This window comes from Schistocerca nitens, chromosome 2, assembly GCF_023898315.1.
Source record: "Schistocerca nitens isolate TAMUIC-IGC-003100 chromosome 2, iqSchNite1.1, whole genome shotgun sequence".
Taxonomy (NCBI): Eukaryota; Metazoa; Arthropoda; class Insecta; order Orthoptera; family Acrididae; genus Schistocerca; species Schistocerca nitens.
This window is the reverse complement of record NC_064615.1, coordinates 285,114,225-285,138,856: the sequence shown is the minus strand read 5'-3', so window position 1 is coordinate 285,138,856 and position 24,632 is coordinate 285,114,225. Positions and strand designations below refer to the sequence as shown.

At 39.7% G+C, this 24,632-nt stretch overlaps 1 protein-coding gene across 6 annotated transcripts in view; it reads left to right on the top strand.

Annotated features, from left to right (window-relative positions):
• The window catches only part of LOC126236033 (succinate dehydrogenase cytochrome b560 subunit, mitochondrial), an 86,874-nt gene that overhangs the window by 30,931 nt on the left and 31,311 nt on the right, over positions 1–24,632 (top strand). For 3 of the 6 annotated variants that reach the window (XM_049945064.1, XM_049945063.1, XM_049945062.1), the window contains 2 exons: positions 14,599–14,652; positions 23,409–23,605. In XM_049945064.1, coding sequence (XP_049801021.1) covers positions 14,630–14,652; positions 23,409–23,605 — 220 coding nt within the window. In that variant the 5' untranslated portion in view covers positions 14,599–14,629. Of the gene's footprint in view, positions 1–14,598; positions 14,653–20,309; positions 20,417–23,408; positions 23,606–24,632 lie in introns of those variants that run through there. The other 3 variants (XM_049945059.1, XM_049945065.1, XM_049945061.1) reach the window with 2 other exon arrangements.

Genomic DNA, 24,632 nt, shown 5'->3' with positions numbered 1-24,632 from the left:
AAAGAGTTTGCCAGTATGTGCACAGTCTCAGTGCAGTGGAATGTCAATGCCTGACTCTACAGAGTTCAGATGACTGGCAGTGGAATTCAGATCAGTTTGTTTTCTTTGGTTGAATTGGACAGTTCCGAAACACAAAATGTGGATTTTGAGAAACTTATTAGTTTAAAACAAGAAAGAAGGTGTTTGTGGCATCCTGAGGTTGAGAAATATGACAAGCAATGGAAAATCCAGAATGGAATGTAACAATATTCTGAGAAGGAAAGTTGCCACTCATTATATAGCGGAGAGGCTGAGTTGCAGATAGGCACAAAAAAAGATTTCGGACTTAAAGCTTTCAGCCAATGGCCTTTGTCAACAATAAACACACACACACACACACACACACACACACACACACACACACACATGACTGCAGTCTCAGGCAGCTGAAACCACACTGCGAGCAGCAGCACCAGTGCATGATGGGAGTGGCGACTGGTTAGGGGAAAGGAGGAGGCTGGGGCGGGGAGGGGGAGGGGGAGGGATAGTATGGTGGGGATGGCAAACAGTGAAGTGCTACAAGTTGGGCAGCGGGCAGGAGAGAGGTGGGGAGGGGGTGGGGTGGGGGGGGGAAGTAGCGGAAAAGGAGAGAAAAAGAGAGAAATAAATTTAAAAAATATAAAATAAAATAAAGCCTGGTTGTGGTGGTGGAATGACGGCTGTGTAGTGCTGGAATGGGAGCAGGGAAGGGGCCAGATGGGTGAGGACAGTGCCTAACGAAGGTTGAGGCCAGGAGGGTTACGGGAACGTAGGATGTATTGCAGGGAAAGTTCCCACCTGTGCAATTCAAAAAAACGCTGGTGTTAGTGGGAAGGATCCATATGGTACAGGCTGGAATTAATACAAAAATTATTCAAATATGCACTCGTAAATTAGCACCACAGTGAAACTTAATGGATGTTAAGGGTGGTTTATGAAATGTTATGGACTTAACATGTGAACAAAAACCAAGGTATCTCAGAAAATGCCACAAGAGTATGAAGAGGACATATTATCTTTCCATTGCTTCGTTATTCAGCATCGAAAGAAAACCAGTGTGGAAATAAGCCAAATAGCGAATATGCACAAAACTCCTCTGACATTTGATGTGCCGAGTAACAGAGCTGTTCCCGTGAAATGTGCTGAAACTGAAACTATAAAAACAAGTGGACATGAAAAAATGCACTACACTGTTGTCCTTTCATGCTGTGCTGGTGGTACTAAAGTTAATCCAGTGATCATTTTCAAGAGCAAAACAATACCAAAATCTTCTGAAATACCACCAGGTGTTGTTTACATACGTGACAAGGGTTGAATGGATGAGGCTGTTATGAAATTATGAATTGACAAGGTGCGGGAGAGAAGGAAAGGTGCTTTATTGAGAAGAGTTGCCTTCATGTGCTAGGTCAGTTTAGAAGTCATTTGAAAAATTCTGTGAAAGAAAAATTGAGTCAGGGAAATATAGAGCTTGCTGTTTTTCTGGGAGGACTTACTTCACAATGGCAACCTCTTGATGTCTCAATAAATAACCCATTTAAAGTGTATATGAGAGAGAAAAGGAACAAATGGATGATGGATGAAACCCAAAATGAATGCACACCGAAGGGAGCTATAATATGTCTACAATGAAACAAGTGTGTCAGTGGATGAAAATTTGTGGTCTAGAGTAAGAGAAGAAGTGCGGCATAAGTAACACTCTCAGTGTTACTGAAGGACACCATATATGTGAAGAGGACAATGACGAAGATGAAGAAAGTTCAGATGACAATTTTTAGGAATTTTAAAGGTCAGTTTGGTTTTATAAACTAAGTTTTTCGCAGTCTAATAACAAAAATCGTAAAAATGTTATTTTTTTAAAAAATTGCTTAAAAATAATGCAGCATCTTATATTCCATAAAATATGATTAATGTAGTGATGATGAATGTGAATGAGTGACTGACTCACTAGGGAACTTACATTTCAATAGCTAACCATTAACTTACCTAAAGCAACTGTACATTTTAATAGCTAAACAAGGACTGACTCAATCATTGTCTTACACGACTACTAATAGATGCACATAATAAAAAATCAATTTGGTATTTCATTTTAAATATAAGTTAGTAAAATTAGGGAGCACAAAATAATTTCAGCAAAAGACCAAATATATTTAAATATGAGCTGTATAAACCAGAATAAATGCCAAATTATAGGTACTTCTTTTTCTTCTCTCAAAACATTTCATCTTACGTAGGTTGTTCACAAAACCTCTTCCAATCTTTTCTTTCCACAGAGTATTGTTCAGCATTTCCCCTCACCCTTCTGATTTACATCATCTTTCACGTGGTGTCTTTGTCTTCTTGTGGTCTTCCAGTTGATTTTCTCCCAGATTCAGTCCATTCCAGCCTACTTCACTCCTTAGTTTCTTTTAGGGAATTGATGTGAAGTGTATTTTGTATTGTTTCATATCTTATCCTGTCCCTTCTCGTCTTACTCAGGACACCTCATAGTAAGTGCATCTCTGTCACTTACAAGTGCCCTGCACAAGTTCTGTCCAGGTCCAACATTCTGATCCATAGGTAAAAATTGGTAGACAATACAGTTTGTACGTCATGATCTTTGCTTTCACAGGTATTTTCCAATTTCTGGGCCTGCTTTATGGGGTAGAGAATTGTGAGACTTCCATCAGTAGGTCAGAGATGCTCTATATGTAGTAAGGAGCTACTCGGGTAGCAGAGTAAAAATTTTAACAGTTAGTTGCCGAAGTATTTGTAACAAAGTTCCCAAATTCACTGCCGTCCACTAAAGCTACAGTGCTCATGTTATTCCTGTAATCGAGTACTGTATGAAATCTGATGTAGAAAACTCTGTAATACTTAATGAGGCATGGAACCTTTATTGAAAATAAAGATTAGACGTTATAAGAAGATGAGTGTTCTTTGCAGTCAACAAAAATATTGTGCCTATCTAGATTGAAATTGAGTCTGGTTTTAAAGTTATCTGGACACGAGTAACCGTTGGATGTTTTTAGCGGCCACATGATTCAACTGTCACAGTCGTAGAATCATTAAAAGAAAGTTTATGCTCAGTAATGCATAAGTACCTTCATCATATTGTTTGGAGATGACTTTACTCTACTGAGTATAAACAGGGACATCTTGTGAAGTAGATCTGAACATCTTTTTGAAAACTGTCTCGGACAGCTAGTTCGACAACTCACAGACATTACAGTTACAAACAGCATGACCTTATTGAAGATATCGGTATAGAGACAGGGATTAGTGATCGTAATGTCATTCTAGCAACTATGGATACAAAATTTCATAAATCAGTCAAGAAGGTTATAATAGTGTTTCTGTTAGAAAGAGCAGATAAGTAGTTGATAGCACTCCACTTAGACAATGAACTGACTTCATTAGTTATAGTTAGTATAGTGTAAATAGAGGAATTATGGTCAAAGTTTTAATATACTGCAAATTGTGTTCTGGAGAGGTAGGTGCCAAATAAGTGGATTAAGTTGGAAGAGACCCTTTGTGATCTAACAATAAAATTTGCAAAATATTGAGGAAGCAGAGACTACTGGACACTTGGTTCTAAATAATGCACAAATGTCAGCAGGTAAAGATTAGAAATTTGTGTGTGTGTAAGAAGATTGATGTATGCCATTGTCATACCTTATGTCATACCTGCCATTGTCATACCTTAGTGAAAGATCTTGCGAGAATCTGAGAAAATTTTGGTCCTATGTAAAATTACTGAGTGAGTCAAAGGCTTGAATCCAGTCACTTGTTGATGAGTCTGGTGTGGCAATAGAAATCATTCATGGAGGAGTATCATACACACGTACCATTGTTTGACAGTTGCACAGACTCCCGTATCTAGGACATAATAATAGGCTTTTCTGGTGTAGAGAACCAACTGAAACAGTTGAAAACAAATAAGTTGCCAGGTCTGGATGGGATACCAGCTCGGTTTTACAGAAACTCTGCTGTGGCATTGGCCCCTTTCTGAATCTCTCACCAGGTGCAAAGTCCCAAGCAACTGGAAAAATGAGCAGGTGCTTCTATATGTATCCTTGGATTGATTGCAATACCAGTGTCATCTGCAGAAAGAACTAATTCCGCTTCTTTTATATTAGACAGAAGATCATTTACTTATATGAGGACTAATAGTGGACGTAGATTGAGCCTTAGGAACCTAGTACATGATTTTCCCCCACTCAAAATTACCTCTGCGGACTATATTGGTTGAATTAATGAATTCACCTTTCTTCATCAATCTCATAAAGCTTCATTTTATGGAGGAGAATACTGTGTTTTATCAACAGTGTAGGAAAAGATGGATTGCTGCTTACCTCAAGAAAGATGTGTTAAGTTGTACACAGGCGCAATTAAATAACACTTACATAAAGATTTCAGCCCCAGCCTTCATCAGAAAAAGAGGAATGCACACCATTCATACACACAATCAAGCACACCTCACACACACGTGACCGCCAACTTCAGCAGCTCTGGCCAGAATGTAACTATCATGTGAGGCGGAAGCAGCAGGCTGGAGGGGGCGGGGAAAAAGAAGGGATAGCAGTGTATAGGTGGGGGGGGGGGGGGGGTGAGAGGAGCGCTCTCTGGTAGAGTGAGCCGGGGCTATAATGGGTGAGGGTGTTGGCAGAGGATGGCAAACAAAGAGGGTGGGAGATGAGAATGGGGAGGAAGTGGTGGAACAGAGAGGGTGGAAACTCTTGGGTGGAGGGTGTGGGGACAGTATGTTATCGTACGTTGAGGGCAAATTGTTACAGGAGCAGAGAATTTGTTGTAAGGATAACTCCCATCTGTGCAGTTCAGAAAAGTTGGTGGTGGAGGGGAGAATCCAGATGGCACATGTAGTGAAGCATCCATTGAAATTGAGCGTATTTTTTGTAGTTGCATGTTGTGCCACAGGGTGATCTACTTTACCCTCAGCTACAGTATGACAGTAGCCATTCATCCTGAAGTACAGCTGGTTGGTAGTCATACCAGTATAAAAAGCTGTGCAATGATTGCAGCATAGCTGTAAATGACGTAGCTGCTTTTACAGGTGGCCCAGCTCCTGGTAAATCACATCTCTGAAAGTGAATCCCTTGCTCTCCAGCACCTGGAGAGGCATTCTAGACACCATCCCAATAAGTTATCCAACCTGCTGATATCCTTCTGCTGCCTCGGGGCACCAGTATCCAATTCCTCAGGGATCCTACCCACAGTGTTCCTCCTCATCCACCCCTCATAGTACCTAATGCTACCTAGCACCTACGCTCTCTCTCAGATACCGATCAGATCCCTGCTTGCCAGTCTGCAACACTTGCCGAGAAAAATTGGAAAGAACCTAGGCAGAACTCCATGTCGGCACCCGGAACTTGCCACATCCCCAAAAACTCCCTAACACCATTCCACCAAATCAGAACTGAAACTTTCCTGTAACATTATTTTTAACCTTTCCACCAAAACCTTCAGCTCCACAGAACTTTCAGTTCTATCCAAAGTCCTATAGTCCTAAACCCAAATTTAACCATGCTAGATTTCTCAAAGACGTTCCCTCCTTCTCCCAATCCTTGCAAGGGAAACACTTCTTTGCTGCCAGTCCCTTCAACTGTACCGCTGCCACCCAGGTCCAGATACCGTCTCAAGTATACTTACGGTGTCCTCAACGAATATGGTGGAAAGAGTGTAAGAAAATCTTAACACCTATCTTTACTGATATTTTACTCCTGGCAAGAGAGTGAATAGAGCACTTATTTGGCGGAGCAGACACAAGAAAGAATAATGATAATATTGGGGACCGGAATCTATACTTTCGTAAAGTAGTTCTCTGAGCTCCGATTATTTAACAGCATGTGACTCATTGCCTTGTTAATATAGGATTGCGTGAGGCGTTCTTAGAATCTGTTGCAAAATTGATGTCTACGTGAAGCATTCATAGAGACAAAAATGTAGACATAATCTCAGGGATAATATTTCAGCTTATCACCTTAAAACATTGCTGCAGGATATCTTTACCATAGCTAAATTACTTAAAAGAAACCTGTGAATTACTGAAAGTATTTCCTTTTTAAACGAAATAAACTTTGTTTTGCTGAGAAGTGACCAATGTATGTACTGAACTAAAAGTTTTTAGTTTTCACTTTAATATGAAATACATTAATTTATGCACTTTCTTTTCTTTACTAATTATGATTGCGAGTCTTTTAAAGTGATGAAATTATAATGAAATTATTTCTACGCAAGATATCTGCCAAGAATGGTTGACTGTTCAGCCATTCTTGTGGTTATCCAGCATACTGTAAACCTTGAAAAATAAACCTTATTTTTACTTCTGCATGAAGGTCACTGTATACATAAAAGAAAAATGTGCAATTAGCATAAATTACAATATATCATTTAAAATTCACAGCTTACAATTCCAAATGGCCACCATAGCATGTGTTTTCTTCAAGGCTAGAACAGAGAGTGTGTCTAATAATGCTGGTCTTTCTGGTTTGTTGCACCAGCGAGTAAAAGGTCAATTACATTGCTACATAGATTCTATACCATTATCTTATAGAGTCTTATTATTATTTCATTTTATTACAAATTACCATTCTGACAGGTAATTACACATGCATTTTTAGAGTCCATGCCTAATGATTTCAATAATTTAAAGTTTTACAATTTCCATTTTACTTCATTTTGTGTCCAACTTGTCATCACAGGATTTAATATTTTGCAGGCAGTGCAAAATGGCTAAGCAGGGATGGCTAGAGGACAAAGGGAAAGATGTAGAGGCTTATCTCACTAGGAGTAAGATAGATACTGCCTACAGGAAAATTAAAGAGACCTTTGGAGAAAGGAGAACCACTTGCATGAATATCAAGAGCTTTGATGGAAACCCAGTTCTAAGCAAAGAAGGGATAGCAGAAAGGTGGAAGGAGTATATAGAGGGTTTATACAATGGTGATGTACTTGAGGACAATATTATGGAAATGGAAGAGTATGTAGATGAAGATGAAATGGGAGATATGATACTGCGTGAAGAGTTTGACAGAGCACTGAAAGACCTGAGTCGAAACAAGGCCCCCGGAGTAGACAACATTCCTTTAGAACTACTGACAGCCTTGGGAGAGCCAGTCCTGACAAAACTCTACCATCTTGTGAGCAAGATGTATGAGACAGGTGAAATACCCTCAGACTTCAAGAAGAATATAATAATTCCAATCCCAAAGAAAGCAGTTGTTGACAGATGTGAAAATTACCGAACTATCAGTTTAATAAGTCACAGCTGCAAAATACTAATGCGAATTCTTTACAGATGAATGGAAAAACTGATAGAAGCTGACCTCGGGGAAGATCAGTTTGGATTCTGTAGAATTGTTGGAACACGTGAGGCAATACTGACCCTACGACTTATCTTAGAAGAAAGATTAAGGAAAGGCAAAACTACATTTCTAGCATTTGTAGACTTAGAGAAAGCTTTTCACAATGTTGATTGGAATACTCTCTTTCAAATTCTGAAGGTGGCAGGGGTAAAATACAGGGAGCGAAAGGCTATTTACAATTTGTACAGAAACCAGATGACAGTTATAAGAAAGGGAAGTTGTGGTTGGGATGGGAGTGAGACAGGGTTGTAGCCTATCCCCGATGTTATTCAATCTGTATATTGAGCAAGCAATAAAGGAAACAAAAGAAAAGTTCGGAGTAGGTATTAAAATCCATGGAGATGAAATGAAAACTTTGAGGTTCGCTGATGACATTGTAATTCTGTCAGGGACAGCAAAGGACTTGGAAGACCAATTGAATGGAATGGACAGTGTCTTGAAAGGAGGGTATAAAATGAACATCAACAAAAGCAAAATGAGGATAATGGAATGTAGTCGAATTAAATCGGGTGATGCTGAGGGAATTAGATTAGGAAATGAGACACTTAAAGTAGTAAAAGAGTTTTGCTGTTTGGGGAGCAAAATAACTGATGATGGTCGAAGTAGAGAGGATATAAAATGTAGACTGGCAATGGCAAGGAAAGCGTTTCTGAAGAAGAAAAATTTATTACCTTTGAGTATATATTTAAATGTCAGGAAGTCGTTTCTGAAAGTATTTCTTTGGAGTGTAGCCATGTATGGAAGTGAAACATGGACGATAAATAGTTTAGACAAGAAGAGAATAGAAGCTTTCGAAATGTGGTGCTTCAGAAGAATGCTGAAGATTAGATGGGTAGATCACATAACTAATGAGGAGGTATTGAATAGAATTGGGGAGAAGAGGAGCTTGTGGACACAACTTGACTAGAAGGATGGATCGTTTGGTAGGACATGTTCTGAGACATCGAGGGATCACCAATTTAGTATTGGAGGGCAGCGTGGAGGGTAAAAATCATAGAGGGAGACCAACAGATGAATACACTTCAGAAGGATGTAGGCTGCAGTAGGTACTGGGAGATGAAGAAGCTTGCACAGGAGAGAGTAGCATGGAGAGCTGCATCAAACCAGTCTCAGGACTGAAGACCACCACAACAATAACCGTGTATCAGTACACAACCTAATACCAACACTGAGCCCTGCCTCTCCCAGATCATACCACCATCCAACCATGAAACTCCCCCCTCCTAACCACACGCTGGTTGCCTTCCAGGAATTCCTTACCTCCAACTTAGTCTAACCATCCTCCACCTGGTTCCTTCCTCAGAACACAAACCTTTCAGCAGAAGAAAGAATAGCAATGCACAGCATCGAAACAAATCCTAAACTAACTATTCTACCTGCAGACAAGGATTCCACCACTGTTTTTATGAATCAGAAGGCCTCTGCCAATTATCTGACTCCTCCCCCTATAAGTTCTGTCAAAGTGGTCCTGTCTCAGAAGTCCAACACAACCTCCAATCCCTGCTGAAAGCCGGAGGTCCTTCCCAGAACCTCTACCCTGAATCCATTTCCCTCCTCACCTCTATGATGCCCTTAACACCCACTTTCTACATGTTCCCCCAAAATTCACAAACACAATAATCCCGGTTGCCCCATTGTGACTGGTTATTGTGCGCCCACTGAAAGAATTTCGGCTTCCATTGAACAATCCCTCCAACCATACGTGTGCCCATGGCTTTGCCACAGGTTTGTTTGTATACCTTCCCTTGAAAGGAGAAGTAGTTTTCAGTTAGGATAAAGTCAGTACAGTGTATGAGGAATAAGGGAGTGTTTGTAGTCTGAAGGGCACTGGGAAAGATTATGTTCAATAACAGTTCAACCATGGCCAAACATCAAAGATACCAACCACTTCTTTGACTGACTCACCACCATCCCCCACCCCCCACCCCCGTTTACTTCCTGGATCCCTGCCTGTCACTATTGATTCCACCTCTCTATACACCAGTATCCCTCATGGCCATGGTTGAACTGTTATTGAACACAATCTTTCCCAGTGCCCTTCAGACTACAAACACTCCCTTATTCCTCATACACTGTACTGACTTTATCCTAACTGAAAACTACTTCTCCTTTCAAGGGAAGGTATACAAACAAACCTGTGGCAAAGCCATGGGCACCCGTATGGTACCCTCTTGTGCTAACCTGTTTATTAGCCATCTAGAGGAGATGTTCCTAGCCTTTCAAAGTGCCAAACCCTTAGCCTGGTTAAGCTTCATTGATGATATCTTCATGATCTGGACTCAGGGCCAAGACATCCTATGTTCATTCTTTCACAATTTCAACACTTTCTCTCCCATCCGCTTCACCTGATCATCAAAACAGCATACCATCTTCCTAGGTGTTGACCTCCTTCTCTCTGATGGCTACATCCGCACATCTGTCCACGTAAAAACCACCAACAGTACATGCATTTCAATAGCTGTCATCCCTTTCACATCAAAAAGTAGCTTCCATACAGCCTGGCCATCCGGGGGATAGTGTATCTACAGTGGTAAGAAATCCCTTGCCCAGTATGCTGAGGGCCTCACCAAGGCCTTCACAGATAAGCTCTATCCCACAGACCTAGTTCGCAAACAGATCTCCTGTGGCATTTCCCCTCACACTCTGAATCCTCCCACCACCCCAAAGAACCAGCCACAAAGGAGTGCCCCATTCATCACCCAATACTGCCCAGACTGGAACAACTGAACCACATCCTTCGCCAGGGTTTTGGTTACCTATCATCATGCCCTGAAATGAGGTGAATCCTACCTGAGGTTCTTGCCATCCCTCCTAAAGTGGTGATCCATTGCACACCCAATCTCCCTACATCCTACTCCATCCCTATGCTACTCCCAATCCCTACTCCTTGCCACAACGATCATATCCCTGTGGAAGGCCCAGGTGCAAGATCTGTCCAATCCATTCACCCAGAACTTCCTATTCAAGCCCTGTCACATGTTTGTCCAACCCCACCAGTGGCTGGGCTGCCTGTGAAAGCAGCTGCCATTTACCAGCTCTGCTGCAATCATTTCACAGCTTTTTATATTGGTATTATTACCAACAAGGACAAACGGCCACTGCCAAACTGGCCAATAGCAGAGTAGACCACCCTGTAGCACAACATAACAGCTGAACGTAACATTCTTGATTTCAATGGCTGCTTCACTACCTAAACCATCTGGATCCTCCCCAGCACCACCAACTTTTCTAAACTGCACATATGGGAGTTATCCTTACAACACATTCTCCACTCCCGTAATTATCCTGTTCTCAGCCTATGGCAACATACTGTCCCCACATGCTCCACCCAACAGTTTCTATCCTCTTTGTCCTATCACCAGCTTCCCATTCTCATCTCTCACCCTATTTGTTTGCCACCCTCTAGTAACAAAGCCATCCATATTTCCCAGCTACTCTTCATTTTTGCTTCAGTTTTCCCCCCTTCCCTGCCCACAACCTCCTGACGCTGCGCCTGTTGGCATTCTAGTCCCAGCACATTCTGCCAGACAGTGCTCCTCTCTCCCTCAACCCATACACTGCTATCCCTTCCCCTTCCCCACTCCCTCCAGGTTGCTGCTTCCATCCCACACTGTACTTGCATTCTGGCCCGATCTGCCGGAGTTGGCAGTCATGTGCACCTGATTGTGTGTCTACATCAAAATCTATTCTCTGAAAACTGCCATGAGGTGTGTGACAGAGGGAATGTCTCATTGTACCAGCTATTAGGGTTTCTTCCTGTTCCATTCACTTACAGAGTGCAGGAAGGATGATTGTTTGAGTGCCTGTGTGCATTCAGTAATTATTCTAAGCTTATCCTCACAATCCCTATGCAAGCAATATATAGGGACCTGTAGTATATCCATAGAGTTATCGTTTAAAGCCAGTTCTTGAAACTTCATTAATAGGCTTTCTTGGGATAGTTTACGTCCATCTTCAAGAGTCTACCAGTTCAGTTCCTTCGGTATCATTGTGACACTCTCCCATAGATTAAACAAACCTATGACCATCCGTGCTGCCCTTCTTTGTATATGTTCAATATACCCTGTTAGTCCTACTTGGTACAGGCCGTACACACCTGAGCAATATTCTATGATTAGTCGCATGAGTGATTTATAAGCAATCTCTTTTGTAGACTGATTGCACCTCTGCAGTATTGTACCAATAAACTGCCTGTTTTACCCATTACTGAACCTATGTGATCATTCCATTTCATATCCCCATGAAGTGTTACACCCAGGTATTTGTACGAGTTGGTTGTATCCAACAATAATTCATTGTGATTATAGTCATAGGATGCTACATTTTTCATTTTGTGAAGAGCAAAATTTTACATTTCTGAACATTTAGAGCAAGTTGCCAATCTCTGAGCAAGTTGCCAATCTCTGCCACATTGAAATCTTATCAAGATCTGTCTGAGTATTTATGCAGCTTCTCTCAGATAGTACTTCATTATAGATAACTGCATCATCTGCAAAAAGCCTGATTTTACTATTAAAATTGTCAGCAAGGTCACTGATATACAACATGAACAGCAAGGGTCCCAACACACGCCCTTGAGACATACCTGAAGTTACTTCTACATCTGACAATGACTCTCCACCCAAGATAACTTGCTGTGTCCTCCCTACCAAAAAGTCCCCCGTCCAGTCACAAATTTCACTTGATACCCCATATGACCATACTTTTGACAATAAGCGAAGGTGTGGTACCGAGTCCGATTGTGACAGTGTTCGCCCTCTTTGTTTCTTCATTTGTTGTTTTCGGTGTTGACATACTAGCTTAAAAAATAGGGGGTGGAAATGCAGTACTGTCTATTGTAAATGATGTAGCCTACAGGTGCACATTTTCATTCCACAGTCGTTTACTTTCACTTTTCACAACTCCCCATATACACATTTAATATGGACAGTGCACTGTTGTTTAACTTTCGATAAGCTTCATTAATAGTTTTCAGGCAAACATTCTCATACTGCTACAGTAGTTTACTGTTGAATATCTACGAGCAGTAAAAACCAAACCACAAAGTTCACAGTTCTTGAAGAATAGAAAGGTACGTATGGAGCAAACACTGTCATTGTTTTTACACTTGGTCTAATTGTGTAACACTTATTCCCCATTTAAGTTGAAGCATTGTTGTTGTTCTAACAAACACAGGTTTCTCGTCTGAAACTCAGCTGTGGACTAACTGTCTCGGGACCAAAAATCGGACCCTTATATATCCTCACAATAATAGCTGCTGAAACTACACATTGTTCAAATATTAATTTACAGAAATTACAATTAAAACTAAACTCATTAAATCAACTGAATACATCGAAAAATTGGTTCTTTTTAACAGTTTCTTCTACTGCAAGAGTTAGGCCAAATTATTTGTTTGAATTGTGAAATTAACAACTATCATTATACAAACAATACTTTTGACAAAACTGTTAATTACTTTGGAATTAATTAATGGCTGGCTTTGCTAACATGTTTTCGAATAGAACCAAATAGAAAGATTACCAGCATTTCGTCTTCCAACTGTTCACAGTTCTTAGAGAATTTTTATTTGTTTATAAGTCAACAATAGACTTTTTAAGTTACAAAACAATTACTGATTTCACCCTGTAACAAAAGATACTAACTAGAAATAGTTGAAATAAATTAGAAAATCAATTACATACATAAAACTAAGCACAAAATTAGACCTGGTGTTATATTCTTTAAAACTGAGGGCCAACCTTTCTCTTTCCTGAAAATGCATAATACACTCATGTATGTTAATAGTAATTAGTTAAAAGTGAAAAACCGAATTTAAGGAGGCAGATGGCAAAACAAGAGGGGAAGAAAAATATCCCAGCTTGCTTTGTCACACGATGCTTTTCAGAAATCAAGAAATGCTGCAGCTACAAGAGACCTTATTATGTTTGAGCTCACAATATGTTCTAGGATTCTACAACAGATCATCTTTTCAGTGGTACAAGGATTAAATTGGGGTGATTCTCCTGGGTTTTCCTTAGTTATAAAACATTTGACAATAGAGTTAAGCATTTTAGGTTTTACTTTGCTGCCTTCAATTTCAATTCCTGTGTCATTCGCTAGGGATTTGACACGTAACTTTGGTACCACTAACAGCCTTTACATACAACCAGAATTTCTTTGGATTTTGTGAAGTGTCATTTGACAGTATCCTGCTACGGTAGCCACTGAAGGCATCACACATTGGTGTCTTGTCAGTGAAATTCATTTCATTCAGCATCCCTTCATCTATAGCCCTATGCTTTGTTTTACACCTTTTGTGCAGTCATCTCCGTTTCTTTAGAAGCTCCTTTACAGTGACTGTATACCATAGAGGTTCCCTCCCATTATGAACTGTTCTACTGGGTACATATCTGTCCAGTGCAGTGTCAACTTTTTTTTTTAATTTACTGAACATACATATTTTTCTGCTTGGTTTAGTTGTCCTTTGTACTTCGGTAATCATTGTTGCCAGAACTGTTGTTGCCACAACCGTGTCATGGTCACTGATACCAGACTTGATGTGGACATCCTCAAAGAGGATGCTGTGTGCACAATGAACATATATGTTAAATTAAAAGGAAGGTCAGCGTTGGCCATAATATTGATGTTTTTATTGATAGCAGAATCGATTTTCGATCACATGGTGATCATCTTCAGTGCTAAGATGATCACCATGTGATCGAAAATTGATTCTGCTATCAATAAAACATCAATATCAGATCAAGTATATTTCCATCATGATGGGGTTCCTAACTCTGTTCTAGGTAGTTTTCAGAGAAGGCATTTAGTAAAGTTTCACATGATGTCTTATGACACCCACCACCAGCAAAACTGTAATTTTCTTCATTATTGATGACAGTATGATTGGGGAACTTACGTACAAGTGATCTGAGGTTTTCTATAAAGTTTTTGGTTACATCAGGAGATGAGTCTGGTAAGTGACTGAAGGATCAAATTATCATTTTATGCCCACCCCTGATAATTAGTGTTGTCCAAACAATCTCACATGCATCTTCAATTTCTCTCTCTGTGATTTGAGTTTCTTGTCTACTGCGACCAATACACCACCTCCATTTCCCATTTGCCGATCCTATTGATATACACTTAAATTTCCCCTAAAAATCTCACTCCTATCAATTTCCCCTTGCAACCAGCTTTCTGTACCTAATATGATGTGAATTTCACTGCTTTTCAGGAGCACTTCGAATGCTGGTGCTTTGCTGTGAATGCTTCGGCTGGTGTCCTACAGGTATCGTTATATGGATTGAATGGAGAATTGCCTAATGTAAAAACCTTTGTGTGCACCCCACACACAGTTGGCCACCTGAAGTGGCCTGTGAAGTGTAGTGCTCATCTGACCCAATTAGGGGGACCCTACAGTTCTCAACTCAATGGTGAAAGTCCAGGAAGTCGCAACTTAGCTTGTCACAGAAATTTTCAGTCCTTCCACTCAACTCAGAACCAATGGGCCACAATCATTTCTGGGGACAATGCTGCAAATTGTGAGCTTTGTTGAAACTCCGCACGCAAGGCTGGTCTTATCAACCTTCTCTACCAGTCACTGGAATGACTCAAGAACGACCTTGGAGTCCAGGTGACAGGCATAATTTGTTCCAGCGTGTGTCACAATTTGCCGTTGGTTGCACCCTATTCTCTCAGTGGCTGCCAGAATAGCCTCTTCAACATGTTAAATGATGCCCCCAGGCATACACACTGAGTGCACCTGGTGTCCTTTCCTGTCCCTTGCTGCCATTTTCATAAGGGGCACCATCATTCACCACATGTTTGAACTGCTGACAATTAATAGAACCTACCCTTTTGCATTTGCTTTCTACTGAGACTGGACAAAACAGGTTTCCCCAGAACAGGTGAAGTGAGTCCCACTGGCTCAGTTTCAGTGAAAGACAGCACCTCAAGCTTGTTGGTTATGGTTATGAGGATCAGTACAGCATGTTGAGTCTTCCCTGGTCCCCACCCAACCTGTACAGGATGCCTAGATCTACCATTGACACGCAGTCAAGTAGATGGGTAATGACAGAGGCTGTACTTTCTGCAGAGGAGACAGGATCCACAGGAGAGGATAGTACCTGAGGTACCTCTGGTACAAGTATCACAGGTCCAATGTACTGATTCACAGCAGTTGCCAGTTGTTTGACAGTAGTCTGGGTGATTTCCAGCTGCTTTTAATGTCAACCAGCTCATCCCTGTTTGAGAACAGCCTTCACAGTGGGGCTGCATTTTGGCTGGTGCATTGTGTTACCTGATTATCCTTTAGTCTCTTGTGCTAAAAAGTTGCTAATTCCCTATAAGAATATAAGCAGACACACAAAACGAAATTTCTGTTAAGGCAACTTAAAAACCCGTGGTAAAAATTACTGCTTTCCTAAAACATTTTGATGTTAATTACAGTTGTTAACAAACTCAAAAACAGTTAGTTTACAATAAAGGCAGATAATATATAGTGCTATTCCTCTTTAAGTGAAAACTAGATGCAACACAATATGTTAGTTAAAAAATCAGTTACAGTAACTAAATCTCAATCGTATGTTGGTGAATGAATGGTGTGTGTTTCTCTTTTTCTGACAAATACTGTGACTGAAAGCTTATGTGTCCGTGTCTTTTAATTGAACCTGTCTGCAACTTAATGTGCATTCTTTACAGTAATTAGTTAGTTAGTTACATGTTCCATCGATCCATCTCACGGTAACCATTATGATGTGGAATGTGTCAAGTGCATAACAAATGCACACTTAGATCGAGGTATTTATTTATTTTAAGCTTAAATTTTTTATTACGTACCCCATTCCCTTACATGACACAAAATTCATATATTATACCTATAGATTTATTTATTCCTATTCAAGAATTCATCTATGGTGTAGAAGGAGAAGTCAAGCAGATATGATTTCAGTTTATTTTTGAAACTATTCCAGCTGTCTATCATACATTTTATTTCATCTGGTAATTTACTGAAAATTTTTACAGCAACATATTTTACTACTTTCTCTGCCAAATATAGGTTAAGTAGACATACTGTAAGTCTTTCTTTCTTCTGGTATTATAATCATGAATGTCACTGTTGTTTTTAAACTGGTCCATGTTGTTCAGAACAAATTTCATTACTGAGTAAAGGTACTGTGAAGCTGTTGTAATAATTCCTAACCTTTTAAACTGATGCCACTTTCGTCTGAGCAGTGAGTACTTTTTGCTTAAGTGTTGAGTTAGCCGAAATATTATTCTGTATGACACAGAGAGTGAAAGTATGTTAGTTTGCTAATTTCAATATCAGTTTTACAGCAGCATATTTTACTACTTTCTCTGACAAATATTGGTTAAGTAGACATAGTGTAAGTCTTTCTTTCTTCTGGTATTATAATCATGAATGTCACTGTTGTTTTTAAACTGGTCCATGTTGTTCAGAACATTGGGTTGTTTGGGGAAGGAGACCAGACAGCCAGGTCATCAGTCTCATCGGATTAGGGAGGGATGGGGAAGGAAGTCGGCCGTGCCCTTTCAAAGGAACCATCCCGGCATTTGCCTGGAGCGATTTAGGGAAATCACGGAAAACCTAAATCAGGATGGCCGGATGCAGGATTGAACCGTCATCCTCCCGAATGCGAGTCCAGTATCTAACCACTGCGCCACCTTGCTCGGTTTGTTCAGAACAAATTTCATTACTGAATAAAGGTACTGCGAAGCTGTTGTAATAATTCCTAACCTTTTAAACAGATGCCACTTTCGTCTGAGCAGTGAGTACTTTTTGCTTAAGTGTTGAGTTAGCCGAAATATTATTCTGTATGACACAGAGAGTGAAAGTATGTTAGTTTGCTAATTTCAATATCCTTAATATTAGCAATTATTCTGATTGCAAAAGCTGCTGAACCTATTCGCTTTAGGATATCCAAAATATGAATTTTCGAATTAAGATTCTCATATATATGTACACCCAAAAACTTAGAATGCTCTACCCTGGCTACTGACTTCTATGGATGTGTTAAATTTATTGAAGGAACTGTACTTCTTGCAGTAGAAAATTGGATGTACTGTGTCTTTTCAAAGTTCAGAGCAAGCCCATTTGCAGAAAACCAATCAATAACTTTTCCAAAGACATTATTTCTATCATTTTCGATTGGAGTTTCTTTTACTTGATTAATGATCATGCTTGTATCATCAGCAAACAGTGTCAGTTTAGCTTTTTGTTTCAGATAAGAAGGGAGGTTATTCACATATATCAAGAACAGAAGGGGACACATGATTCAACCCTGTGGAACACCTAATGTAATTTCACTCCATTCAGTTGAAGTGGGAAACTTCCTTAAATCACTTAAACCATATAAAGAAACTTTTTGTTTCTTGTTGTATAGATATGACTTAAACCACTCATATGCTGTTCTGTTTATACTGTGTATTGTAATTTCTGTAACATAATTTCATGGTTCACACAATCAAATGCTTCGGACAAGTCACAGAAAATTCCTATTGGTGACATTTTACTATTTAAAGGCTGTATTATGTGGGCAGTGAAATTGTATATTGCTGTTTCAGTAGAACAGCATTTTTGAAACCCAAACTGTGATTTACTAATTATCCCATTACTGTTGAGATGGCTAACCACTCTTTGAGTACATTACTTTCTTGATGATTTTTGAAAATGCTGTAAGCAAGGATACTGGCTGGTAATTATTGACATCTGTGGTGTCCCCTTTTTTGTAGAGAGCCTTGGCAATGGCTTTTTTTTAACCTGTCTGGAGAAATACCTTGAGTTAGTGTTGCGTTACAGATGTGACTCAGAACATCAGCTGTAACTGCTCCATATTGTTTTAATATTTTGTTAGAAATGTCGTCTATCCAAAAGAATATTTATTTTTCAGATTTAATGATTTTCCTTATTTCCCAATTGGCAATTAGATGAAAATTAATCTGACAAGGATTTCTCAAAACTGACTCTTCTATGTATTGCTTAGCTCTTTGTATTGTATTATTCTCAGCAGTTGTTTTGCCTACACTTAAAAAACGGTTGTTAAGTACATTAGCTACTTGTGTACTGTTAGTTAAGATGGTCTCATTCTCTTTAATAGTAATACTACCTACCCCAGTGGTTACTTTTCCTGTCTCTCTTCTAACAACATTCCATATTGGTTTGGTTTTATTGGGCAACGGCCTTGCCGCAGTGGCTACACCGGTTCCCGTGAGATCACCGAAGTTAAGCGCTGTCGGGCGTGGCCGGCGCTTGGATGGGTCACCATCCCGCCGCCATGTGCTGTTGCCATTTTTCGGGGTGCACTCAGCCTCGTGATGCCAATTGAGGAGCTACTCGACCGATTAGTAGCGGCTTCGGTCAAAGAATACCGTCCTAACGGTCGGGAGTGCGGTGTGCTGACCACACGCCCCTCCTTATCCGCATCCTCCTCGGAAGATGACACGGCGGCCGGACGGTCCCGGAAGGGCCACTTGTGGCCTAAAGACGGAGCTTTTTTGGTTTTATTGCCTGAGTTGTTAATTTCACCCCTAATATATATATATATATATATATATATATATATATATATATATATATATATATATATATATATATATATATATATTGATTTTCTGACAACCTTCCTGAGTATGTTACAATAATTTTTATAGTGTAAAATTATTTCTGGGTCTTTACGAATTTTTGCTGTCTCATACAATTTTCATTTTCTTTCTGAAGACACTTTAATATCTGTAGTGATCCAAGATTTCTATGAAAACTGTTTGGTGTCACATTAAATAATTTTTTGGGGCAACAGTGTTCAAAAATGGATATATTTATCGAGAAATATGTTGCATTTATCTTTGGCATTTAGCTAATTATATACATCTCCCAATTAACATTTCTTAAATTTTCTCTGAAGTGTTCTATAGATACTGGGTTGACCAGCCTTACACTTTTACTTAATGGTTTCTGAACTGTACACGCTGCTAAGTTTTGTAAATTAATCAGTTGTACATCATGGTCTGGTAACCCATTTATCACAGGGAAAGCATATGTCAGTTTTACATCCTCTTGCTGTACAAATACGTTATCTATTAGAGTGCTGCTGTCTTGAGCTATACATGTAGGGAAGTTGATCACTGTCATTAATAACACTTCCAGTTCACTTTTACTATCAGAATTGCTTAGAAAGTTTACATTGCAATCACCACAGATTAATAACTTCTTCTTTTTGTGTGACAGACAGCATAATAGGGAGTCAAACCTTTTTATGAATAGCTCCCTATTTCCTTATGGGGACCAGTACACTGTTGCTAATATCAACACTACAGTATCTAGCTGTAGTTCACATGCATGAACTTCAGAGTGCTGATCAACACAAAATTTGCTTACCTCTACAGTTTTGTACTTATATCCATGTTTTGCGTAAATGGCAACTCCTCCTTGATCCATGTTAGAGCAGCAAGTGTATGATGCTAAATTATACCTATTTATACTGACACTTTCACTCACCAAAGTTACATGGTGTTCAGACAGACGAAGTATATCCATGCCATTCTAATTTTTGAGGTCATCTAAACATACTAACAGCTCATTGACTTTATTTTTTACCCCTGTGATATTTTGATGAAGTAAATTGATACTTATCTACTTTGATACTTTATCCCCATTTAGTGACAATCTATCTTTTCCTGCATTGTTAACAAGTGATTCTAGTGAATATAGGCATTTGTGAATTCAGAAAAATCTGGGCTACAAGATTGTGGTACTGAATTTTGGAACCAATCACTATTCAAGATTTGAACTTTGTGGGATACGAATATTTTGAGTATGCATAACTTTTTAACAGAAAATTTGTGGAAAATGTAAAACTTTCTTGTAGAACTTCAGAAATCATGACATATTCAGCAAAAACGGTGAAATTTTCGTGATGGTGTAGGTTACAAAATTGAGTGATTTTCATCATTACCATATTCCATCACTCGATTGGCTATGAACGATGATAACAAATTGCCAACAGCAGCATGCGGAAGGAGAGCCGCAGTACAGCGTAAGTGCACTTTATCTGTCTTTCTGAATTTGCCTGCCATTATGTATCTGAGAGATTATTCCACAACACTTGTTTAGTATGTTTGTAACTAAAAAGTGTATGCTCTTGTTTAACATGTGCCTTGAATTTATTATAGCAATAATAATAATGATGATAATAAAATTGCCAACTCTAAATCAGTTTTTTTAGCCATTAGTTAGTAACATTCTGTTCCCATATCCATTGAATTAATAAATATTATTTGTGCATAGCATCAGAACTGCACTCCTCAAAAGGTCTCACACTATGTAGCCATGGAGAATAGTACATTGGTTGAAATAGATGGTACAAAGATGCATAAAAACATTCCTGCATTGTATACTGGAACTGACTGCCTGCAACCATAAGCAAAAGAATAATTAGGGTGTTTGATCAAGTGATAACATAGATATGCCTGTTTGTTCTTTGTACACAAAGTCCATCTGCACATCCTCTTCATGTTAAACCCTACCAGTCCTTAACCTGTTCTGCAGTCATTCTTAAACTGACCTCTCACTGGCGTGGCCTAGTAAATCTTTGCATGAACAACACAATTCAGGAAAAAATAAATATCGTGCTACTCTGGTGAAAAACATATTATATTGTGAATGCGCTATTTCCTCCAATTAGTTTGGCATGTATTAGTAACAAGGAAAAATGCAAAGTTCCAGTTGCCAAACACAAGAATTCATGGAGCCTCAACTGTAAATGCTAATTCTGATGGACGAGAAACACTTTTAAATCAAACTCACTAGTGACTCCCATTTAATGTTACAGTACTACCACTGCTGCTGCTGCTGCTGCTGCTGCTGCTATGCTGGACTTGGGAAACGTAATGCAATGATAGTTCTGAATCTTCTTAGCAAAAAGATTTATGATAGTTTCAAATATGTTAGCATCAACTCACAGTCAAATGGTTCAAATGGCTCTTAGAGCACTATGTGACTTAACATCTGAGGTCATCAGTCCCATAGACTTAGAACTACTTAAACCTGACTAACCTAAGTACATCACACACATCCATGCCCGAGGCAGGATTTGAAGCTGCGACCATAGCAGCAGCGCAGTTCCGGACTGGAGCACCTAGAACTGCTCGACCACAGTGGCCTGCAACTCACAGTCAAGACCAGATCATGAACAATGATTTAATACATCACTGAGGAAGTTCACAACCAGATACTAAGGATTATCCAAATTGTCGACAGCAAGGTGAAAGTTGATGTAACAATGTGACGTAAGCTTTGTTCATTTATGCTACCAACATCGAAGTCTGCAGGTATTGTCACAATCAAAATTATAACTTCACAACACCAATTTAAGTCAATGCCCATGCGACTGTTCATATCCAGACTTGGTCAACATAAAATGAACAGTTACAAAGCATATTTTTGCCACTGAGGTGGAACTGCCGTCAGAACAGGTCCTGCTTCAGCCATACAGGATGCTTTTTGCTTCCACAGTGGTCTGTGACCCCTACTTATGAATACTTCACAGACTATGAAATCAGGCAGGTCACTAAACCTGCCAAAGATGTAAACAACCATGCATGAGCAGCGCCTATTAGATGGAGGGGGTCCGACAGCCGATCAGTTCCAGTCATTCCACCAGGAAGGAGGTAAATGGCTTTTGTCGTCCTTAGTTCAACCATGCCTAGACAGTCAATACTGCAGTTTGATCACATCTGCATTGTTACTTTGCGCCAGGTAGGGCTCTCAACAAGGGGAGTGAACCAAAGCGATGTTGTTCAGACATGGAAGAGATACAGAGGGACAGGAACTGTCGATGACATGTCTCACTCAGGCCGCCCAAGGGCCACTACTGCAGTGGATGACCGCTACCTACTGATTATGGCTCGAAGAACCCTGACAGTAACGCCACCATGCTGAATAATGCTTTTCGTGCAGCCACAGGATGTCATTTTACAACTCAAATTGTGCACAACAGGCTGCAAGATGCACAACTTCACTCCCAATGTTTATGGAGAGGTCCATCTTTGCAACCACGACACCATGCAGTGTGGTACAGATGGGCCCAACAATGTGCTGAATGGACTGCTCAAGATTTTCATTGCATTCTCTTCACCGATGAGTGCCGCATATGTTTTCAACCAAACGATCGTCAGAGACGTGTTTGGAGGCAACTCGGTCAGGCTGAACACCTTGGACACACTGTGCAGCAAGTGCAACAAGGAAGAGATACCCTGCTGTTTTGGGGTGGCATGATGGGGGAGTATCATATGCCACTGGTGGTCATGGAAGGCGCTGTAACGGCAGTACGATACGTGAATGCCATCCTCTAACTGATAGTGCAAACATATCGGCAGCATATTGGTGAGGCATTCGTTTTCATGGATGACAATTCGTGCCCCCATCGTGCACATCTTGTGAATGACTTCCTTCAGGATAACGACATTGCTTGACTAGAGGGGCCAGCATGTTCTCCAGACATTAACCCTATCGAATATGCCTGGGATAGATTGAAAAGGGCCGTTTATGGACGATGTGACCCACCAATCGCTCGTAGGGATCTATACCGAATTCCCGATAAGGAGTGGGACGACCTGAACAAACAGCGCCTTGATGAACTTGTGGATAGTATGCCATGACGAAAGCAGTCAAGCATCAATGCAAGACAACATGATACTGGGTATTAGAGGTAGAGCAATCTGGACCACCACCTCTTAAGGTCTTGCTGTATGGTGGTGCAATATGCAATGTGTGGTTTTAACGAGCAATATAAAGGGCGGAAATGATGTTTATGTTGATCTCTATTCCAATTTGCTGTAAAGGTTCCACATCTCTCGGAATCGAGGTGATGCAAAACCTTTTTTGATGTGTGTAGATAAGTTTGTAATGGTATCCATACAGGACATTGAATGATCATGATTTTGTCTTTTGCGATTTAGCTTCTATTTTATATATATAAGAAATTGGCACATATGCCATTTGTCAATTTGTGTATGTCTTTTTTGCAGGTGTCGATGCATTACACTAAAAGTAACAAAGATTGAATCTCCTGTCAATGAAACCCACGATGAGAGAAATGCTAGGCTGGGTCGGCCACAGTCACCTCACCTCACCATTTACAAAATGCAACTAACATCAATGCTTTCAATCACTCACCGAATGACAGGACTAGCTTTGAGTTTCTACATGACAACTTTGGGTCTAGGTAAATATTTGATGATAATCAAGTTAACCATTTGTATTCTGGTTTACAGAAAGGTACACACCAATTTACATATAAATTATATTATATTATTATGATATATTATATTATAAATTATATTATATTGCTTGGATTACATCTGCATGTATATTTGAACAATACAATATAAAAATAATGTAACAGCTACAATTCTTAACAAAATAGGTAGTTGATAATAAAGTCCACAAAACAGCAACAGAGATCCAACAGTTTCAAAATATTGCAGAATTGATGTGCAGATCTCTCCTGCCAGTTTTAACACATGTTATGTTCTTGAGATTCCATGACAGGCTAAAATCCACCACCATCATCATCATTATCATCATCATCATCATCATCATCATCAATTAAACTTCTCTACTTGGCCAGGTATAGTATAAGAATACTTACCACCCTTTTCTATCCAGGTTGACTTTTTCCCTTTCAACATGGTGATGTTCCACTTCACACCCATCTAGATCCTGTTTCACATGAGTGATCTACCATTTTCTGGGCCAGTCACTAGTCCCTTGCCTTCCTCAAGCCATTTTCTCACTTGTTTATTTCATTGTTTTCACATGTCCAGACAATTTCAGCCTTAATTGATCCTGTGGTTTCAAGTGGTGCTTCACTTGTTTCTTGACGGATCTCTTCATTCTGGATCTCTGATTTACTACTTTATGTGAACAATGATGCCAAGAACTTCACTTCCCTAGTCTATAACCTACTGCTGTCTCTAGACTTGATGGTACAGGTTTTGAGGGTACATATATTGGTAAAAAGTAGACTTAGTGAAGGGTTAGCATTGCTAATTAGTGAAATTGATTGTCTCGTAGGATAGTTGTAATTTTTAGCAGTATTGAGTTCCTTTTTAAATTCTATTAATGATTCCTGTGGAAGACGAGTTAAGATACCACAAAAATCCTGACAATTGCCAAAATTTCTGTTTCACTCCATCCAGTTTGGATTGGTTGTGGTTCCCAATTTTTTGCTCTATGTTAGACATCAGCTT